Source organism: Lacerta agilis, chromosome 11 (assembly GCF_009819535.1).
Source record: "Lacerta agilis isolate rLacAgi1 chromosome 11, rLacAgi1.pri, whole genome shotgun sequence".
Lineage (NCBI taxonomy): Eukaryota > Metazoa > Chordata > Lepidosauria > Squamata > Lacertidae > Lacerta > Lacerta agilis.
This window is the reverse complement of record NC_046322.1, coordinates 18,113,971-18,136,882: the sequence shown is the minus strand read 5'-3', so window position 1 is coordinate 18,136,882 and position 22,912 is coordinate 18,113,971. Positions and strand designations below refer to the sequence as shown.

Genomic DNA, 22,912 nt, shown 5'->3' with positions numbered 1-22,912 from the left:
TTAAATGTGTGCATTTATACCTGTTGAATGTGGTGTTTGTGTTATAAAAGGCAAGATAATCAAAGAGTTGAGTAGACAGACACAGACTTCTGTACTCCAGTGGCATGCCTGCATTTTAATGGTGATTGCCAGAAGAGATTTTGTGCCAGTACAAACAGTTTTGTAAAACATATCGCTGACATTCAGGCTCAGAATTCTAATTCCAACAGAAAGCAGTACACATGAAAACATGTTGAGCAACATAACATGCTTAATATTTTCCTTGATGAAAACCAGGCCTCCCAACTAGCTGTACAGGATAACAACACCAGGAGGCAAAGTGCAACCCTTTGAACATGGCACACAGACGTAAAATCCCCTCTAGCTTTACCTGTTATTTCTAGTGAAGTGAAATCTTAAGGCTAATAGTCCCCCTGGTATTTTACTGGTCATTACTTTGTGTCTCATTTTTTGTTGAGATCCAAAAATCAGTGTATTGATTTTTAAATGTGATGCACTTTTCTTTCCCCTGTGTGTTAGTGCTTTCTCCCATATAACAAGTGGAGTGTATAAGGCCAAACTTGAGCAGTCTAACTTCAGATGAGCTGAAACTCCTTTTCTTACATTCTTCTTCCATCATGGAACCCAAGGCAGCAGACTCTGGTTCCCAGGCACTCACCCATCCAGACACCAACCAAATGGAGACCTAGACCTGCTTAGCTTCTGCAAGGTCGTGGCATCATGTGCCTTTAGACCAGTGTTTCCCAAACCTGGGTCTCCAGCTGTTTGGGGGCTATAATTCCCATCATCCCTGACCACTGGTCCTGTTGTCTAGGGATGGTGGGAGTTGTAGTCCAAAAACAGCTGGAGACCCAAGTTTGGGAAAGACTGCTTTAGACCACACCCTAGCTGGGGGAGGGTGGTGTCGAGCAGGGATGCAGAACCACAGGCCTGCAAGCCTCCCTTGTCTGGTCCTCAGGACTCTCCTCAGGCCACACTTCTCACTAGTCCTGCTTCACATCCTCCTCAAGTCCCTTCACTTGTCAGGAACATGCCCTTGAATTAGGACGATGCCTCTCTTATTTGTTTGCTTGCTTGCTTGCATGCTTGCCTGCCTATCTGCCAGATGGAGAAATGTGTGTGGGTATCAGAAGCGCCTCAGTTTCCCATGGGTGGAATATAGAACTACTGTACAACAAAGAACTACTGCATCTGTTTTCCCGTCTATTTTTGCCCCCAACCCCACCCACCTCTGGCATGCAGCCCCCCACACCAGGCTGCCCATGGTGGAATACTGATCACCTCTAGGTTCAGTCCTAAAACATGCACATGGACACAATTCGGCACCCGGTTCTGTGTTTCCTTGCTTCTCCACATCTCTTACAGTGGTCCAACCCTTAATACAGAAAGCAATGGTAACTAGAACGGTAGAATTGGAAGGGACCGTCTACTGACAATCAAAAAGGTATTCTGTGCAGGAAACTGGCAATAGTACACTCCTTGTAAGCCAAGGGCACCATACAATGATAAAACATTTAACAAGTCAAAATATTTTAGCAGCTTTCTTTTTTCAAGGCTATGCATTTCTCCATACACTTGGTCACCTCTAACTGATGATGTGTTCATGGCACGGCTGTATGAACTTTCATGGTAGGATCTACTGCCCCCAGATACTTGCAGCCCAAAAATATATGCAATGGCAGTGGCCTCTTTAAAAGAAAAAGCTGCCACAAGCACACACATGGCAGCAGCTGCATATACATACCCCATGTGGAAGCAGCACTTGCTACAATACTTGCCACTGTACAATGCTTGTTAGACCACTGCCAGCCCTGCTAACTCCATCAGAGGAGCAGCAAGCTGCATGAGCTGGTCCTAGGATTGCAATCCTAAACATACTTGCTTGGGCTCCACTCAGAAGTTGCTTCTGAGGAAAGAAGTTTGAAGTTGAGCAAAACGGGCAAGGGCCAGAGATGGATGTTTTGGGCCATGATCGGGGAAAGATTTTCCTGTTTGCAAGAATTCCCACTATCATAATTAAGGCTGCAAAAGCTTCCTCCTGCTTGCCTGAGACTAAGCTCCGCTGAAGACAGCGGGACTTACTTTTGAGTAAACCTGAGTAGGATTGTGCCGTATGTGCAGATAAAATGTTCAGGGGACTGGATTGTTGGCCTACATTGAAGCCGCTGCATTTTGAGAAGACATTCACAACACATAAACTCTGTTTTCTTTCTTTCTTTCTCTTTCTTTCTTTCTTTCTTTCTTTCTTTCTTTCTTTCTTTCTATTCACGCACACATACAATACAAGGAACATTTTAAAAAACATAAAAGCCTTTTCCTTTATTTCCCCCAGTGGTTTCATAACATTTTCCTCATTTGATTCCAAATCCCTCCACTCCTGCCTTAGGAATCCGCTCTGCTATGGCCTGCTGAGTTTGCATATCTGAAAAATAAATTTAACGTAAAACTCTCTATCAGCAGGCGTAAGGAGGAAGAGAGGGCTGGCAATATTTCTTTTTATATACTTTGTATTAATAATGAACCTTCTCACAGAGAAGAATACAGCATTTTTTTAAAATACATTCAGTCATGCTATACACAGCCAGAGAAATTCACATTATTTTTTTCCACGCCACAGGAGAGATTCTCAATTTCACCATTGACTGGAGCAGTTTACACAGTTACCAACAACTGCCTGAATTAGTTCTCTCTAAACCTTATTAAGTAATAAGGGAGGGGAGAGGAATAGGGGATAAGTATGCTTCAGTCATGTCTGGATGGGGAAAATCAGCAACTCTTTCCAAACCCTGGATCTTCTGCAAAACAGTCCTGTGTCACAGGGCAAGGAAAGGCAACAAACAGCAGCCTGCACACCTGCAACCTCCATACATTCACCTGTTACATGGGCAGAGCCTGATATTTTTGTGGGGTGATCCTTAGTCACCTGCAAGAACTGTGCATATCACACTCAAATGCACATCCGGTCAAACTTACAGCTCCACTGCCCAGCTTTTCAGGAAAGATGGCATACGTTTTTCAGCCAGGATGTTTAATTCCACCCCACTGCCATTTCATACCCAAAGGAGCTCTCTTAATAGATGCTCGCCTGGCCCTAAACGGCTACACAGTCCCATTAGATCAGCAAGGCGAGCTTGTTAGGCCTCTGGTGTGCCTTAACCACAATGGGCAGAGCAGACCGGATGGCAAAGGCCAGACATTTGATATGCCCGCCGAACGAGTTCCTCTCCGGTCCTTTTCCAAAGGACCTTCTGCGCCTCACAATCGTCCTCCATTCCTTTATATACACTTCTCCGACAAGTTCAGCGTCTCGCTGGGGAAGGTGACCTGAAGAGAGCTGCCCTTTTGAGCAGCGCCGGGCCTGAGTTCGTTCACCAAAAAGACCGTCTCCGACTCGTGGCCCTGGGACGACTCCGAGGTGTTTGAGCTCCTCAGTGTCCTTATGGACGTAGTGTCTGACTGGGCCAGGCGGCTGCTGGCCCCTGGCAACAGCACCCGGTCCCCGGCAGCCCCCTCGCTCGGCTCCAGTGGGTACAGAAGCGTCTGCGAGGTGCTGCTAACATCCCTCAGCTCCCGGGAAATGAAGGAGGGCGAATGGGTGGCCGTGGCAGAGGAAGCCCGGCGGCCATCCGCGCAGTTGAAGTTGCTTCCCGAGTGCTGGCGGTGGCCTCCGCCGATGCGGCAGAAGAGGCACTTGACCTTCTCTATGGCTTTGCTCAGCACTGTCTTGCGAAGCAGGATGTACACCCAGGGGTCCAGAATGGGGTTGACCGAAGCGATGCGGATGGCCTGCAAGTCGGGGTTTTGCTGAATGTCCTTCACCAAAGGCGGCTGGTACAACTGGTTCACAAAGACACGCACCTGGAGAGAGATTGCGGGGAGGGAGGGAGAGAAATATAAAGTTGATGAGCGACATTTCAAAGCTAACAGCTGGCTTAGCAACCACATTTTACAGCAGGCAGGGTGGTGGGCAGAGCGAAGGTCTGTGTCATGTCAAAAGAGAGCTGTTTTCAGAACGGGGGGGGGGGGGGTTCTCCAGTCCAGAGATAAAAAGACCTTTGTGCCCCGCCTTCCATGCCATCTAAAATACTGGTATATAAGCAGGCCAATGAAACATGTTATAAGAAAAACTGCTCCCTTTCCCTTACGGGGTATTCCAGAGCCTGCATAGAGTCTTTAAGTGGGTTCCCTATCGGTAGGAGAAAATAAGAGGCCAACCAGAGTATACTGAGAAGCAAAGCGGCTAGTAAACCTGATCTTTATTCAAGGAACTGTTGCAACATTGTCCCCACTTATCACACGCAGGAGGGAGGAGAACCCTGAACAATGGTGTGCAAGCCCTTATATAAACTTATGAAATTGCCTACCCTGTAGCCCAAGACCACCCCCCTAAAACATCATACACAGTGGCGTAGGGAGCCGCTTTGCCGACCGGAGTGGAAAACACAGAAGCAACCCCCCCCCCGGGGGCTGGGCGCCACTCCCTAGCGTGCACCCTGACATCACGAAGCATGCGTCGTGATGTCACGACGCACGCGTAGCATCCAGGGTGGAGTGCGCATATGCGGACATGCGCACACCACCCAAGATGCCGGGCGCGAGCAGCTGGCACCCTTTCCATGCGGCGGCAGCAACTTTTAAGGCTGCAGCGCGTGAGCAGCCTTAAAAGTTGCCATCGCCGCACGGAAGGGCGGGCGGCGGCTTGGGAGTGGGGGGTGGCACCGAGTGGCACCCTCCCCCCAGGCTGGCACCCAGGGCACTCCGCCCCCATCGCCCCCCCCTCGGTACGTCACTGATCATACATACACCACAGAAGGATGCGGTATACAGCAGAGATCCTGCCTGCCAGGATACCTGATCACTGATTGCATTACCTGGGCAGCCTGGCCATTCTTTTTGTGCTAGTTAATACTTTATTTCCTGAATCCAGCACACAGGATCACCCTATTCATGCACGAATACACCCTTAAGACAGGATTTGCAAGCAAAAAGACAGCGGGAACCCTTTCCCCATTTGCCTCCCTTACTGCAGAGGAATATTTGAGGCCATTGGGAGGGTCAAAATGGCTTTAGGATTGCTCCCCATTACTATTTCAGACACATGGTTCATATATTTAGATATGTGAGCATTTATGAATATTTATTCTATATTTGAGACCTTAAAATTCTTATAACAAACATTTTGTGAATTACTTCTGATGCGCCTGCTCTCTGCACTCCCCGGCATTTCGTCTCTCCTCCGTAATTCAGAGCTCACAATTTAAGCCTCTTCCCAGTTTTGTTTTTGTTATTTCAGCCACCTCCTTTTTCTCTCCCTTCTACAACCAACTCTGCTATTAACTGTTCTGGGTGCGTAAGAGCTGCAGAATGTGGCCTTGAGTCATTTCGGGAGATCCAGCCAATCGCCCTAATCCAGCCAGCCTTCTCATAAATATATGTTTCCAAAAAAATAAAAAAATAAAAATTGGACCCAAACTTCCACCTCACAGGCAAATTCTCTTTCAGGGACAAGTCTGGAACTGTATGCTCTTTGAGGCTAGAAGTAACTTTTGCTAGTATCTACCAAGACTTGAGTATTTCAGGACACACACACACACACACACCCTCCAAATTTTGCCTGTAGAAGCTTGTCGGAGGATATTCTGCTTTAACAACAGCTTGCCTGAAACGAACCTTTTCTTTTAATAAAAAAAGAAAAGAAAAAAAGTGTATACCACTTAAAATGATGAACTGGGGAAACCCAGCCAGATGGGCGGGTATAAATAATAAATTATTCTTATTCTTATTATTCTTATTATTATATAACTGCATCAAATTATGCAGTTGACATCTTCCCACGTGAATCTGGTGGTGTCCTATTTATAATGTTTTACACAAATCCTGGCGGCAGTCGGACAGATAGTTTAAAGTTGCACAACAATGGCATAGGATGATGGCCAGGTACTTAAAAGGTGTTCATAGGTCTTAAAGAGTATGGGCTGTACTTCACACAGAGCTAAGCAAAACGTTCTGTCAGCGCAAGGATTTCTCCTTGTGCAATGTGATGTTCTCCCTCTGGGTGCCCCCCAAATCTGTTCTGGGGTTTCCCCAACCCTCTGGAGCAGATCTGGGGGATACCCCCAAAGGTGGGGAAGAAAGGGCGAATATCCAATTGTGCCTGCTCTAATCCTTATGCAAGCACAACCTTTTTGTTGAATATCTCCCTAAGGCAGCCTTTCTCAACCTTGGGTCCCCAGGTGTTGTTGGACTACAACTCCCATCATCCCTAGGTAGCAGGACCAGTGGTCAGGGATGATTGGAGTTGTAGTCCAACAACATCTGGGGACCCAAGGTTGAGAAAGGCTGCCCTAAGGGCATGAACCAGCCAAAGTTAATCACATTGTAAAGTCCTGCTTGGCTTTAACTGTGAGAAAATTATGCATGTGCTGAAAGCTTTTATTGAAGTCAGCAAGACCTGAAAGCTCTGAACTTTGGGCTTGGGCTACATCCTAAGCCAGGCATGTCCAAAGTCCATTTCGGGGGCCAAATCCAGCCCGCCAGTCGATGTAATCCGGCCCCTGTGGCAGTATATGTCCTGAGGGGAAACCCTTAAAAAAGCTCAGCAAAAGCTCAACACCTTTGGGGTTAAATTGTAAAAAAAAAAAAAAAAGCTCCACAACTTCAATCCTAAAAAAAGCTGAACAACTTTGGTCGGCCCTCATGCATGTTCACTTCATCAGACCTGGCCCTCTTTCAAAAAAGTTTGGGCACCCTTGTGACCTAAGCAATTGCACTTTTCATTTAGGAATGAGCTGCTACAGCATAGCAGCTAAGACACTGAGCTGCAAAATCACGAAGTCTGCAGTTCAAATCTCACCTCTTGTTATAGAGAGGAAGTCACTCTCAGCTCCTCGCCCGCCCCAACCTGCAATGTGGGGGTAATAATACTGCCCTACCATACAGGCTTGTACGGGATTTCCAGAAAAGTTGCAGTTTTCAGCACTCAAGAAAGGCTATATACTGGTAAACGCTAGATAGTATTAGGCAGAGCTGCAAGCTTCCATTTGTCAGATGAATAAAGTTTCGGTTGACTAACGGGTGGGTACAAAAATTAATAAAAGGGACAGAGAGTTAAGGACATTTTGGTGGTGGTGATTGAGAGCAGATTCCAGTATCTGACAGCAATAAGAAATGAAAGAAAATAGTGCTTTCTTTTAATAATGAGTAATAGCTGATTAATAATAGTACTTAATAGTACTTAACTTTTTGCAATATGGAAATCACGTATTGTAAATACCTTGTAGATAAAAGCAGCCATTCCCTGCCATCATAAACTTTTCTTAAACATCCACCTGAAGGGTTGTGGCTCCATGGCTGGGCATCTGCTTTGCGGGAAAAAGGTCCCAGGCTCAATCCCTGGTATTTCCCTGTTTAAAACTCTGTAGAGATGCTGCCAGTCAGTGTAGACAGCACTGAGCTAGCTGGTCTAAGGCAGCTTCCTAAGAAAGTAACAGGCTCACATCTTACACACCAGCGGGCCCTAGGATTTCACTTGCTCTGCTTCTCATTCTATGGAACCAAGGATGCTTCCAGACGAATGTTTCATTGCGGGATTGGTGCTCTTTGCGTATGCAAGGTGGGTTCTTTTGGGTTTTTTTGTCAGCGCCCACACAGCATTGTTGGCATCAAAATACTAGCCCAAATTTCACCCCATTTAACTGGCAAATCTATGCCAGTATTGCATTTGCAAATTCTCAACGACCTGTTTGCAGAATAAGCCCCCATCAGGAAGCACCTCAGCTCTACTGGAGTGTAGTTTCTTTGACCTGAAGGTGTTATTGGTTGAATTCAACTGGACGCATTCAGTTCAAACCACTAGGTGGCAGAGAGACTATGCTTCTGATAGTGTCTTTCGAACTTGCTTTTGGCTTTGGAGGGCTGAAGCCCAAACTGAAAGCTGGTTTAATATAGAGCAAGAACGTGTGGCAAAAGCCAAACAAAATTAGAGTGTGAAAATTAAAGTCACATGGGTTGGATTTGGACCCAATGAGTAGCACCTATGAGGAGCCCATCACTTACCTGCATAGGAATTAAAAAACAAAAAAGTATTGTGGAAACTTAACCTTTAACATTTGGCATAAGCTTTTGCGGACTAGCCCTCTATTTCATCAGATGCTCTAGTCCACAAAAGTTTACACCTTCTAAATGTGGCCCGCGGATGATCCGGATCCAGCCCATGGATGGTTTTTACATGAGTAGAATGTGTCCTTTTATTGAAAATGCATCTCTGGGTTATTTGTGGGGCCTGCCTGGTGTTTTTACATGAGCAGAATGTGTGCTTTTATTTAAAACACATCTCTGGGGTTATTTGTGGGGCATAGGAATTCGTTCATTCCCCCCCCCCCAAAAAAAAAATATAGTCCGGCTCCCACCAGGTCTGCGGGACAGTGGACCGGCCCCCTGCTGAAAAAGTTTGCTGACCCCTGGTTTACGCCATACTAAAATGTATTTGTTTTTAGGGTACCCCAAGATGTTTTGTTGGTTTTGCTTCCAGAGACTAACACGCTGCTCCTAATTATTTAGGAGCTGTTCATGGAGAAGATCAGCCATTGTAGAAGATCAGGGGCTGCCCTCCACTTCTGATCTTCGCAGGTAACTCAAGGGGATCTCAGGTGAGATCTGGGTGTGCACTTTCAAACCAACAGGGCTGGCCAACGCAGTGCAGAATGTGAGCTTTCAAATATTCGCAAGTACCTGTTGCAATACAGGGCAGGTGCAAAAGAAATCCTTAGCAGACAAGTGGATGTGGAAAGTGTTTCCTGAAAGAAGAAAGTCTGAAAGCTGATGGCTTGAGGCAGCCTTGTAAATAAGCCCACAAAAGTTACTAGCCTGCAAAAAGAAAAGAAAAGAAAAGAAAAGAAGCAACCTAGCAGGAGGAATAAGGAGCTCTGTCCTGCTTATTGAAGGACCATAGCTCAGTGGCATCTTCCTTGCATGCAGGTTCAATCTCTGGTATCTCCAAGGAGGGGTGGGATAGACCCCTGCCTGACACCCTGGAGAGCTGCTGCCAATCAGTGTAGACAATACTGAGCTAGATAGACCCAATGGTCTGACTCAGCATAATGCAGTTCCCTATGTTCTGCCGAGAGGGAGGAGGGGCTTCCCAGCCCCCTCGCTCGCCTGCATTCAATTCCTTGTTGCTTGCAGCCAGCAGGCAAGTGTTTCAGTACAAGGAAGGCTGAGGGGAACCATATTTCCTCATCTGTGCTACCTTGCATTTACCGTTTTACAGAGTGAGAAACGGAGGCAAGCAACAAGGGGCTTGCTCATCCATGGCTATGCCAGGAGTCCTCAACAGAACGCAGATTTGAAACTCAGGTGCCAAATCCAACCGCAGCGTGTTGGCTGTCCAGTTTCATACTGCTAAGGGAGAAGAAGAAAATCACCACCCCATAGGAAATGGTAATCAACCAAGCTTATTCCCTTACCTCCTTTAAGGTACTCTCTGGATCTCTCTTTCCTTGGTGACTCACCAAAGGATGCATCTTGGCATCTTTTGGGAGCCTGCAACAATTTTCTGTTAAGGCTGAATTTTGAGCATCCCAGTTATAGGTTGTATAGGGGTGAAGTCACTGCATATTCACTGCTCTCTCTTTTTGCATATGCTTTAATGTTCTGCAGTCTTGCAAATAAAGCCCACAAAAATATTGACCGAGCCTGCCTGCCTGCCTACACATGCCTATGTTAGTCATTTGTGGTGTGAAAGGAAAACAAACAGCACTGTTCCCTTGCCCGGTTCCCCTAGAGCAAATCTCGCTCACCACAGGTGACAAGCCAACGACCACAGCTTTTGTGCGCGCAAAGTCTCAGGTTCAAACCCAAACATTAAACAAGTTTAATTTAAAAAAAAAATAGCAGAAGAAGGCAGGGCCCTAGAGAACCTAGACCCTAGAGAGCTGTCACAGTAGGGCAATACTGGGCTAGAGGGACCCTCTATACAGCTTTGCAGATCCACCTCTAAATAAATAATAAGTGTATTTTATTATTGGTAACAAATATCTAAAGCAAGGGTCACCAAACTGTTGTCTTTCACATGCTGATGGATTCCATCAGCCCCAGCCAGCATGGGATAGAATTAGAGAATTGTAGAGTTGGAAGGGACCCCCAAGGGCCATCAAGTCCAACCCCCTGCAATGCAGGAATCTTTTGCCCAACATGGGACTCGAACCCATGACCCCAAGATTAAGCGTCTCATGTTCTACCAAGTAAGCTGCCCCAGCTGTTGGATGCTGTAGGGCAGCAACAAGCGGAGGGCTAAAGAAGAGCTAAAGAAACTTCAAGATAAAAAAAGAACCATTTGGAGAGCAACACGCCCCCCCCAAAAAAACCCAGCCAGACCAACAGCCACAAGGAACCCAGAAGCTTCGCTGTGTGCTATATGGTGCCAAATGCATGGCTACATTCTAGGGCAGTCATGGATAAATGTATGCCACTTACTCTAGTGACTCTACCTGTTGCACACATAGTTGAAAGCATCCATTTCACCCACATAAAATATGTTACCCGTAGGGCTGGGGAATATGTCAATATATCATATAAAACCCAGTTTGAAGTCCATATTGTGATATCAATTTCATTATTTCATCATGATGTGTGTGTGGGGGGGGGGGTGTATGCAGAATCATAATGTGGGAAAAACCGTGAAGCCAGCCAGTACATCTCTCAATTCCTGCAGCCCCCGTTAATTCTCCCGGCTCAGCTTCCCCCCCCCCCCGCCTCCTTCTGGGGGCAGCAAATCAGAAGAGCGGGCGCTGGCAAAAATCACGAAGCGGGGAAAACTGTGACGCCCGCCGATGCCTCTTCATAGCTGCATCCTTATTTCAGACATTGTGATATATCGGTACATTGCGATGTTCAGCTGCTTATATATCACAATGTTGAAAACCAGGTATCGCTCAGCCCTAGTTAAAACGTACGTCTTACAAATGGGCAGTTCTGAGATGTGGTGTCACTTCTACAGAGTAGGCGTGAGTTGGCAGCAAGCTAGATGTTCACTAGATGTGGCTGGTCCGCAACTCCCAGCGGTCATGGCTAATGGCCAGAGACAGCCAGAGTTGTAGCCCAGCAACATCAGAAGGGCAGCAGGTTGAAAACAGCTGTCCGGCAAGGTTCTGGACAACCCTCTCAAACAATGGCCATCTGGCAGCCCTGCTGGCAGATGCCAAAACCTTTGTTTCTGAGCAGTTCCTATGCAAGTATAAGTGCCAGACACAACCAGATAAGCTTATCTGAATTCACAAATGTCTTCCCACCCACCGCCCTCCCTATAATTGCACAAATGAAGTTGCTTCTTGCTTTAACACAGCTACTCCAGGGAAATGCAGTCACGGTCTAAATTCCACTCTCAGATGAACAGCTTGTTCGGATAAAAGCGTTCTGATGCAGAGACCGCTGCGGGGAAATATTAGTGTGTATCCAGCTGTTCCTAAAACTCGTACGAAGTTGACCCAGCATGCCTGACTAATGCAGATTTTTTAAAAAATATATAAAATAACCCAATCAGTCACTAAGCAAACTAGGACACTTAACTCAACTCAATAACCTTCATTTTTTATCGCAAAGCTACATTAATTGCTGGATATTTTATGGGGCTGTTTGCTAGTGATGCCTGCCAGTAGTAACTCTTTGCAAACAGTGAAAGGTGCTCATATTTTGGGACCTGGTCGTGGGAGACAAATGACTTCATTTCCAAAGGAACCTCCACCCAACCCTCTTTACTGGAAGGCTGCTGGTGGAAATCAAACTCAAAACAGTGCAATCTAACCCATGTTCGACTCGGAAGCAAATCCAGCTGAGTTCAATGGGAATTGCTTCCATTGAAATCCTTTCCAGCAGAGGTGGGGAACCCTTTTCAGCTTGGGGGCCACATTGCCTTCTAGACAACCTTTTGGAGGCCACATTCCAGTGGTGGTTTAGCCTGGAAAAGAGGAGCCTGAGAGGGAGATTTGATAGCCATCTTCAAATATCTCAAGGGCTGTCACATGTTTGTTTTCTCCTGCTTGGGAGGGTAGGACACGAACCAATGGTGTCAAGTTACAAGAAAGGCGCTTCCGACTAAACACCAGAAAAAACTTTCTGACAGTAAGAACTGGTTGACAGTGGAACCGTCTCCCCCCTGGAGCTCAAAACAGGAAGGCTTCTACGCCTCAAGCATGCTTTTAGAGTTCAACTATGAAGACTCCCATGTGGTACAGTCCTCCACGTGGCTGTGTCACCTCATAATGCACATGAGAATCGGCCACAGAGTACGCCCCCGTGTCAAAGTCTCCCTCCACGTGGAAAGCTTCCATATCCAGATAAGATATTTAGCTCCTGGTGTGATTCTGAGGTTTGGCAACGCTAAGAAAAGACAGCATTGTGATCCAGGCCTGAACACCGAGCTTGCATACATACCATGCTTTTAAAACACACACCCCCACCAAAGAATCCTGGGAATTGTAGTTTGTTAAGGAAATTGTGGTTCTGTGAGGGGTAAACTACAGTTCCCAGTATTTTGTAATGGGGTGGGATGGATGTGCTTTAAATGTGTCATGTGCAAGCATGGGCTTTAGTTTTTATCCAATACTTTAAGGGAAGGGGTGGTTCCCCCCCCCCGACTAAAGGCAAACATTATATACGCCTTACCCAGCAAAGCTTACCATAAAGTGCCCTTTTATAGCAGTTACCTCCCACAACAAACAAAGGAGTCTCCTTCCACCAAGTCTTCACCTGTGCTCATAAAATTCCCTCTATCACATTCTGATACACGACTATATATAGCCAGCCAGTTAATATTAAGTGGGAGGCTGGATTTATGAAGTAACCTTTGCCCAGAAGAACTTGGTACTTGCCTCCGTGCACTTCCAAAATCTGGCCTGTTATCTCATCAATGCCAGCTGAAAATCTAAAGGGAACATGGGGGGGGGGGGCTTTGTTCAGAGACCCCTGGTGCCCACAGGTGAACAGAGCAGGGATGCTGGTAGACTCCTAGCTCCCATCAGCCCTGAGTGCACAGGGATGATAGAAGTCGTTCGAGTCGGTCCCATGTTGCAGGATGTGAAAAAGCGAAAGACTGGTTGCTCTAAAATCAGTGCAGGAGTCCAATTGACAGCCAGGGCTTCTTTTGAGCCAAGCTTCAATAAACAGTCACTTTGGTGGGGGTGGGGGGGTGGGGAAATCACTTGTCACCACAGTGTAAATCACTAAGCTGCTTTTGGTCAAACCAAGAATGGCTTGACATAGGATCAGATCTGCTCCTTCAAATGCAAGATACTGTTATTCTTAATACCTCAGCCTAGTGGAATAAAATGCCTGCCTCTCACCGGACAGATCTGGGTTCAAATTCCTGTTCTCTCTTATGGGGATCCTGTGGTCCTCCAGATGTTGTTGGACTTCAACTCCCATCAGTGAGCTCTGATGGCTGGGACTGATGGGAGTACAAAAGGCACCAGGTCGAAGATATAAATCACGAGAAGCTCCTTGTCATAACTTACTGGAGTAAGGACATGATGCAAATACATTGTTGCTGCTGTTTCCAAAAAGGACATGTAATAAGCCCTATTATGACATGGTCTCATTCAGCAGGGAATGTGCTGTTTGCTAAATATGCACCTCTTTGGGTTTATTATTTGCCTCTTCACTTTAAAGGTACATTAAAGGCCTTCATTCAATGTTTGACCATGAATATACAACCATTTCAAATGTGTGGAAGCAACATGTTTTTATTTGTCTGTGTGCTCTTTCTAAGTGGCTGAGGAAACCCAGCCAGCTAGGTGGGGTATAAATAAGATGATGATGATGATGATGATGATGATGGTGATTATTCTCTTAATTTCTTCCAGTTTTCTGTCAGATTTTAGCCAAGTAACTTGACTCTTCCATTGCTTCAATAAATATAGGGCACTAGTTTCTGAAATAAGCTCAGTGGGGGGGGGGGTTCTCCCACTAATTACATGCATTTACCATTTAACTACTTTCATATTCATTAGCCAGTTTAAATTGCAAGGCATAACTTAGTCTGGTAGTTTTTAGTTTAGTTATCTATTCCCCATACTTTTTTTATTTATTCTTTTGCTACAAGAATTGTGCGCTAGACTGTCTGTGTCAGCCCTGTGAGGACAGAGTTGTCCTCCGCTGTGGGATCGCTCCTCACGCAGGAAATAATTTTATCCAACTTCCCAGCTATGTAGTAACCATTGCATCACCAATGCCACAATCAACCTCAACTTTCCTCAAACACAACATACATTCAACATGCATGAGTGTTGGGCTTGGACCAGAAATACTTGGTTTCAAATCCATATTTATTCATTCATTAAGCACGCAAGGTGGTCTTGGGTAAGTCAGTTTCTCTTAGCCTAATAGCATAGAGATAGATAGATAGATAGATAGATAGATAGATAGATAGATAGATAGATAGACAGACAGACAGACAGAATTAGCACTGGAGTAAACTCAGTTCCCCTCTAAATCAGATGCAAACATTTTCAATCAGTGCATCTTTTCCTTAGAAAAGAAAGCATGCACCTCCAAACAGTTACTGGGAAGCAAACCCCACAGAATTTATGTACCCATGTTCAGAACTCACCGACACTTACAGAATTATCCCATCTTTGTATCCAACTGCTGTTTCCAATTGACAATCTGGACAACCATTTCACATGTCCTGTTTCATTTTGGAATCTCAGATGGATTTAATAAGAATATAACAGCCTTGCTGGATCAGAACAAAGGTCCATCTAGCCAAACAGCCTGTTCCCACAGTGGCAAACCATCTTAACCTTCAGTGCTACCCGAAGCGTCTCTCTTCTCTCTCTCCCCCCCCCCCGCCCCCATACTCTGCATCCCGGTAGACACACCGGTGGACTGCCAGGGTTTTGCTATCCACTAACTTGTGGAACTCACCCACTCCCTCCCTCACATCCCATGGCATGCGCAGAGGGCTTGGGTAGAAGCAGGTTCTCTTGATTTGTGTGGGATATGGAGAGAGGTAAGAAACAGTGGGACTCTGTGGTGCTGTTTCTTACCTGCTTGAAAAATGCAGTAGAAACGAGACCTGAGAGGTAGAGATCAGTGTGGTACCAGGTGTCTGCTAGAGGACACTTGCCCCGGGGAGCTGGCAAGCTGGCAGGTGCCTGTTAAAGTACGAGCCTATACCTCTTAAGAGCTGGTACAGTTCTGGACTGTTGCACATCAAGCTGCAGGTCAGAATATTGTATTTTTCATACAATAGGTATCAACAACATCTTCCAAGAGATAGATGATAGATAGGTAGGTAGATAGGTAGATAGATAATAGAGATGATAGCTAGAGAGATCTCTTAATATCTTAAAAACAAGAACACTAGTTTTACTAGTTGCAACAGAGTTTTTGTAAAAGGGATTGCATCCAAAACTATAGCGGTCCCCAGCATGCAGTCTGAAATGGTACGGTCCGGAATTCTCTCATCTCAAAATGTGTAGGAGGCTCCATCACGGCCCACTCACTATAGCTTAACTTCTAGGAGCAGCCACTGGCATTTAGAATATGTTTAGACAGAGAAACAGACATTCCAATTAATGCCTATTAATACACGTTGCAGCGATGTCAAAATGCTTGGGTTATTCTATTGCCCAAGGAGTCCATCTGCTGCTGAAACAAAAACAGGCTAGTGCCTGGGCAGTAAACAAAGTCTCTTTTCACTGTTCAGAGTTTGTTTTTTGTCCAAAAGCACACATCCCGGTAGGCTCAGATTCCCTCTGTTTGTGAACGTATTCTATTTGAAATACCCCGTGACCTAAGATGTTTTTTTTGTCTCAATCCGTTCCATGTTTTACAAGGGTGCTTCTTCCTACACAGAGACCATCTCCATCCACAAAGGTGGAATGCACATGTGTCTCTTTTGCTGTGGCAACCTTTGCAGAGCACCGACTGCATGCCTCTTCTATGTGCTGATTGCACTTTCCCCCCCTTAAATGGAGATGGTTTCGGTGTAAGAAAAAAGACTGTGCAACGCAGCCTCTGGTACAGTCCCTGTTAAACAGCACTGCATGCAAAGGTGTCCAGTTACACACCGGAAAACACCAGCCGGACATCTTGTCAAGTGCTAGTAACCCAGACCACAGCTGGATTATGCTAGTTATGTAGCAAAACTGGCCTGACTTGTAAAAGTATACCATTTACCTGAACAGTTCAGGATTGTGCTCAGCCCAGTCCTCTTTCCCTCTTAATTATGAGCCTCCCTGGTTTTGCTACACCCTCGAAAGGGAGTTATTTCAGAACGATTATCGCCTACAATAAAACTCCATTGCACCAAGCTGGATTCGCCACACTTCTCCCCTAACAACAAGGGCTTAGCTCCCGGGGTGAAAGGGCGGGGCGATAAGCAAGTATGTGCTGTCAGTTGTTTGTTTCATGTACCCTTGCCAAGAAAGAAGTAGTTTGCCATGTTTCATTGGTTTCTGTTTTATTGGTACAAGTCTCAGCTAAGCTCACAACTGGTTTCCCCCCCACCCCACCCCCAGCACACACCTTCACCCTCCCAGCCCCAGTCAATGGGGAAAGGAAGACAGGCAGAGGTCTTTCTTTAAGGGTGTGCTTTTTTTCTAGAAGTTGAAGGTTTACCTCCTGACATCAAGCACACAACTGTTACTGAAGCAATCTGTGCAACAATAACATCTCTGCATTTCTCAAAGGGAGATCTTCTTTTTGGAACCAGCTAAAACCAGCAGACTGTAAATGTTTCAGCCTGAAATCCTCATCCAGAAATATTTATGCAACACATGTATCGCTAACAGTTGGGGATTTTAAAACACTTCAGCAGTCATTTTATTCTCTGGCACGTGAGTGTCTCTGCAAATTTCATGCTAGCCCTATAAACATGTAGAAAATTCATCCAAATTTCCATGCTGGCCACAAAGTTTGTAGTTTCAGTAAGTTTGAGGTTAGGAAGTATCTGTGTGTGCACGTATGTTTCTATGAGCTTTAGTTCAAGCAATGCATTGCTATAAAATTCAAGTATTAGGGCTGCTTTTATATTTGGGGAGCTATTTGACAATTCACAGGGCACAAAGGGACTTTTCCAAAACTGGGCTTCAGTCAGTTTCTCCCATACACCCACAGACACACCCACCACTTAACTTTGAGTGCAATGTGTATTTCACATTTGGACTGGCCCAGAATGTGCATTTAATGTCTGTCCCACGTGAGCAGGCGACACAACATTAACATGTGACACAAATAGCAAGTTCAAAGGTGCTTCTTAGTTTCTTTATGAAAATAGCCACAGTCTTCTCCTACCCTGCCTAGCAATAAACAATATCAAAGAAGAAGGCTGGGACAGAGTCGCTTCCTTCTTTTCCCTTGTGGGTGGCGGTGGGGGGGGTGAGAGAACATTTTAGATCACCTGCATGAAAATATCGCCAAATTAGGAACCTCCCTTTCCAACCACAGAAGCAGTCTTTGGCTTTTTCTGCAGTGGGAAATCTGTAGCTGCAATGACAAAACTGGGGAGAAAAGGCTACGCCAACATTACTCACCACGAGAGGAATGGAGCAGATCAGCACAACCAAGGAGGTGGCAATGAGCAAGATGACCATTTGGATCTCTGCGCCGGCCATGCGCCGGAAGCTCCTGCGCCGGCGGAAGTCCGACAGTCGGCTGGCGGTATTGTCCGTCCCCAGGGAGGTGCGCCGCATGAACTGTCGGTGCATGCGGATCAGGGCCATGCACACCAAGACGTTGGAAACCACGGTGACCATGATCAAGAAGGAACTGAAGCCGGCATACATGTAAGAATAGGCGGCGTGCGTGGAGACGTTGGTCCGCCAGTCTATGAAGCACCAAGTCTGGGGGTACTGCAGCTTTGTGCTGCCCAAGCCCATGCTCGGCAAGGCACAGAAGAGGACGTTGGAAACATAGATGGCAAAGAGCGTGAGCGCTGCCAGCTTCTTATCCACATAATGGCTGTAGAAGTATGCATGGTTGATGGCTAGGTACCTCTCAATGGACATTGCGCAGATGATGCTGAGTCCAGACAGTCCAAAGAAGAGGAGGATGAAGGTGCTGTATTCGCAAAGCGGTTGGCCGCCCGGCCACTCGTTCTTCAGGTATGTGGCTATCGTGACCGGGCTCACCAGGCAGGTGCCCAGGAGGTCCGTCACGGCCAAGCCGCACACCAAAGTGTAGAAGGTGGTCTCTTTCTGCTCCTTCCTGGACTTGCAGAGCACCACAATGGCAATGAGGTTCCCCACCACCCCAAAGATGAACATGACAGCGGGGATGGTCAAGGGCTTGCTGCCCTCCGGTGCCCCTCCGGTCCCATTGGAGGAGCCGTTGGCAGGAGACAGCATGGTGTGGTTGAAAGACATGGTGAGGGTGGGACAATCGCAAGGAGCCAACTGCACGTGGGTCAAAGAAGAAGAACAAAACAGCGGCAAAAGTCAAGAGTCCCAGATTTCAGCAGGAAGAGGGTGGAAATCCAAATCAGAGAGAACTGAACGATCCTGCATTTCAAAGGCAGAGCTAGGAAAGCAGATGGTGGAAAGGAGGCAGGCTTTTTCCAGAGAAATTCATAAAGTGGGGAGGTTAGGGAAAAGGTGACCATTAATAGCAAAAGGAGCTCTTAGAAGCCGGATGCAATTTGGCTAGCCAGCAAAAGATGCCTTTTCTTGCATAAAAGCGACTTTCTCAACTGTCTGCTAGGCTGGCTTTCTTTTCTTGCCAGGGCTCGCTTCTTTTCAAAGTTCAGCTTGCAAACTGGTCTTTGCCTTCTGCCTCAGTGGGACTTTCCATCCCTCTCTTCTAGTTCGGCCAGTCCCCGCCCACCTCACTTGCAAGTCTTCACCTACGTATGCATATGCAATATGTCAACATGAAATGAATCCCCTCCTCTCCAATAATATATACAATAATAATAATAATCCGAACTGTATCTCCTCCAAACGCTTTGCCAAGTTCAAAGCCGATCCCCGATTCAAAAAGCTTCGACGTCACCCAGAGCCCTTCGGTGGCTTCGGAAAGTCCGTCTGCCGTTAGCAGCGGTGGCAACTCAAGTATCCGCTGCGCGTCTTTTTCTTTTCAGCGGCGTGCCGGGAGCAGAGAGAGGGAGCCGGGCATCTCTCTCTCGGGAGAATTCATCAGCCGCCTTCCGAGGGCAGCTGGGAGCCCGGCGTCCCATGCAGCCAAGCCGGGCCGAGGAGCAGGAGGAGCGCGGGGGCGAGAGAGACGGACAGACGGTCGCTCGCTACCCGGACCCGGCGCCCGCCGCGCGTCCTTTCGCCGCTGCCGCCACCATGTGCTCCCGCCGCCTGGCTCGCGGATTACTCACTCGCTCACAGCGCCGTTTGCAACTTCGCTCCTTCGAGCTCCTCCAGTCGGGGAGGCAGCTCGGCCCGGCTCCGCCCAGCCCCGCGCTCCATTGGCCACGGGGCAAGTGGGTGCAGCCCAGCTGCCTCGGGAAGCGCCCGGAGGGCCTTTTCCCGCGGCAGCTCAGGAGCGAAGGCGGCGCGCTCGGGCTTGCCAAAAGCGCACGGAGAGGTGGCGGGGCGCGGGAGCTGGTGGACGCCGGAGAGCGAAAAGGGCGCCTTCCCTCGACAGCAGAAGCGGGGAGGAGGACGGGTGGGGTTCTCCCTCTCCCTCACCCTCACCCTCTCCCTCCAGCTAAGTCCCCACCCCACCCCCGATCGCCAGCCTCCATCCTGGCAAAGGATGCGTGCAGCACTGCCGTCCCGCGAGTTCAGCTGAGCGAAATCGGTGGTGTAAGGCAAGCCAGAGAGCCATGGCGCGCATGAGCCTCTGCGCGTTTACTCTCAAATAAAGGCCTCGTCGATGATGCAAATGGATCGGGTGCGTTCCTGCTTTTTCCCTGTGGCCTCCACTCAAACGAAGTTTTTTCGGCGCCCCCACCCGCAGGTCTGCAGTTGGCACGTGCGCGAGAACGTTTCGTCCCCATCCAACGATACTTTGCGTGTATTAAGCTAGCATGTCAGCAAGAAAGGGTGACGAGCTTATTTAAAGGTTTGGCTCTTTTCTAATTATGCAAAGGGATAGTAGCGTCTTCAGCCTACCCGCATCAAAGAACCTTGTTTGCCACCCACCACCAGCAACTGTACCGTATAGTTCAGCCACACAGACTTAGCTGTGCCCGCAAACTCAAACTAATACACAAAGGGAATGGAGATTTCATGCCACGTTGAAATGCACAGACTCTCGCCTAAACCTGAGGTGGTGCAGTACAGGGAACATATTATTGCTACTGCTTGCTTCGAGGTACCCCTTTCCCTGTGCCCTGGTGATCGATTGAACAGTCCAGCAAAGGCAATACAGCCTGCTTGATCTTCTGTGTGCTGACTTGGAAAGACAGCCTGCAAGAGAATCAAGTGGCGATACTTACCTACCCTGGTCTGTACTGTCTCATAATACTGCAGACACAAGTTTGTTTTTATTTCAGTGCTGTTCTGTGAAAAAAGTTTCCTCATACAAATACAAACACTAAGCTGAACCATTCCCCCCTGGCAGGCTAGCTTCCCACATAATCGGAGGTTTCTAATGTCAGTGCAATGCCTCTCTCCACGATCCTGTGAAATACTCAAACATGCCATCCTCCCCCTGCAGGGTGAAGTGGTATAGGCCAAGGAAAATGTTGCCGCTTGATTCTCCTCCTGCAAATATAAGCAGGACTTAGAATTACAGAATTGTGGAGTTGGAAGAGACCGTGAGGATAATCTAATCCAGCACTCTGCAATGCAGGAATCTTTTGCCCAATGTGGGGCTCGAACCCACAACCTTGAGATTAAGAGTCTCGTGCTCTACCGACTGAGCTGTCACAGAATTAGCTTGTCTTAGCTTGATTCAGCTGGACTTCTAATGAAGTGCAGATAGGACTGCAGCCTTATACTCACCATACAGAATCGGGGCCATTTAGCAATGGCCTCCTGTTTTTTTAAGTATTGAATATGGAAATAGGGGTGGTTATATTCAGCGCAAGTCCTACTCTGAGTAGACCTATTGAAGTTAATGGACGTTGCTGACGGAGGTTCTTTAATTTCAGTGCTTCTAACTCCAGGTAGGACTTAGCTGACTACTCTGGGTGCTTAATTATTATTATTACTGTCATATTTCATTGTAATATCCGCTTCGGACGAGAAGAACAAAATAACATCTCAACACATCTCTGCAAACATAGGAGGAGCCTACTGCATAAGGCTCATCTAGTTTAGCATCCTATTTTCACAGTGCAGAAAGTCTTATAAGCAGGACCCAAACACAAAAGCACACTCCCCTTCTGCAGTTTCCAAAAACGGGACTCTTATTTTTGCTATGTGCTATGTTATGGGTCTTTGCTGCCTGCAGCACCCTCTCTTAATAGGGCATGATCCAGCCACAGATAAGCACTTTTGATTGATTGATTGTCCTGTTGATTTCAATAGAAGCATTGGGCATGTGCTTAAAATCTTTCCCGCTGAAATAAATGGGGCTTAAAGTTGTTGAACTTTGGGTGTGCGCAGACTCCACTCACCTGAAGCTTCACACTGCAAGAGACTTTGAGGGGAAAGGCTGAGACTTTGAGGGAAAAGGCTGCAGCATATACCCTGCATGCAAAAAGGTCAGTTTTCAGCATCTCCTGTTGAAAGGACTGAGGTGCACAGGATGTGAACGCCCTCGGGGCCAAACTAGAAGCTTTTCCTCTGGGGCCAGCACAGGTTCAAATTCAGGAAAAGGGATTTGGACTAAGGCTGCATACACACCATATGTTCAAAACATATTTTCTCTCACACAGAAGGAATCCTGGGAACTGTAGTTTGTTCAGGGTGCTGGGAATGGTAGCTCTGTGGGCAGTAAACTACAGCCCCCAAGGATTCTTTGGGAGGGTAGTTGTGTTTTAAAAGTATGGTCTCTATGCAGCCTAAATTAGGTGTGGCTAGCCCTCTTTAGACCCAAGGATCATGTTCATCTTCGACTAACCCTCTGGGGCCTACATGTTGGTGGGTGTGGACAACACACACACACACACACACACACACACACACACATGCAGGACACACAATTCTCCCTTGTGCGGACCTTTTTGTTTTATTTCTTTATTCAATATTTTATTAAGAAAAATTCCAGTTATAGAAAATAAAGTGCAAATAAAAATGAAGTAAAACATAAAAGATACGAGAGAAAAAAGATACAGCATGGTGCACTAAATAGAATCGGTTATACTATCATATGTTATTATATAGATCTAGAAGTACCATTGTCCAACTCTGATGAGTGAGAAGGGGGACATTTGCATCCCCGTTCCTGCAGAGAGAGTGCAAGAGACACTTTAAACCTAATGGAGATCTGATGGCGATGGAAAACCATGAATGAAGAATTCTGATCAGGTGCAAAGTAGGTTTTTTTTTTTTTAAAACAGTGATGCAGTGCCACACAGCTATTACAAGTGCAGGTATCTTGACAGATACCAACAGATGGCAATTTTGGCTGTAGTTACATTTTACAGCCGTGTAATTTGCATAGCTGATGAAGGGAGCGTCCCTTAGAAAGAACACTCCTGATTATTATTTATTTCAAGTGTCCCATTGCATTTGAAGCGAGCTCCGCGGCTGAGGCATAGTTCAAATTAAGCCCGATCCACGTGCAGTTTCGAGGGCTAGGCTTGAGCGGGTTACCTTTGAAAACACATCTAATTCCTCCAAGGCAGGTATATTTCTGGCCAGCTCACTGGTTTGGCACAGTTTATACATTGAGAGTGAAGCTACCTGATGCAGCCACACGCTCCCTATCTGTGTATGTGGTCTGAACCTCCCACCCCTGACATGAGTTTTCTGGAATTCGGTTTCCCAGCAATTTCCCCCCCCCCATTTTCTTTATTGAGTTTCAATTCACCAATAAGTTTTATTTAAACAGGACGCCGTCCCAGATGCGACGT

At 46.8% G+C, this 22,912-nt stretch overlaps 1 protein-coding gene across 1 annotated transcript; it reads right to left on the bottom strand.

The window, feature by feature from the left end:
* Nucleotides 1-95: 95 nt before the first annotated feature.
* On the bottom strand, nt 96-19,378 carry PTGER4 (prostaglandin E receptor 4). The gene is made up of 2 exons (XM_033164357.1): nt 17,532-19,378; nt 96-3,858 (listed from the first exon to the last, which is right to left on the bottom strand). The coding sequence occupies exons 1-2, from the start codon at nt 18,360-18,362 to the stop codon at nt 3,277-3,279; spliced, it is 1,413 nt and encodes a 470-aa protein (XP_033020248.1). The 5' UTR covers nt 18,363-19,378; the 3' UTR covers nt 96-3,276.
* Nucleotides 19,379-22,912: the final 3,534 nt, after the last annotated feature.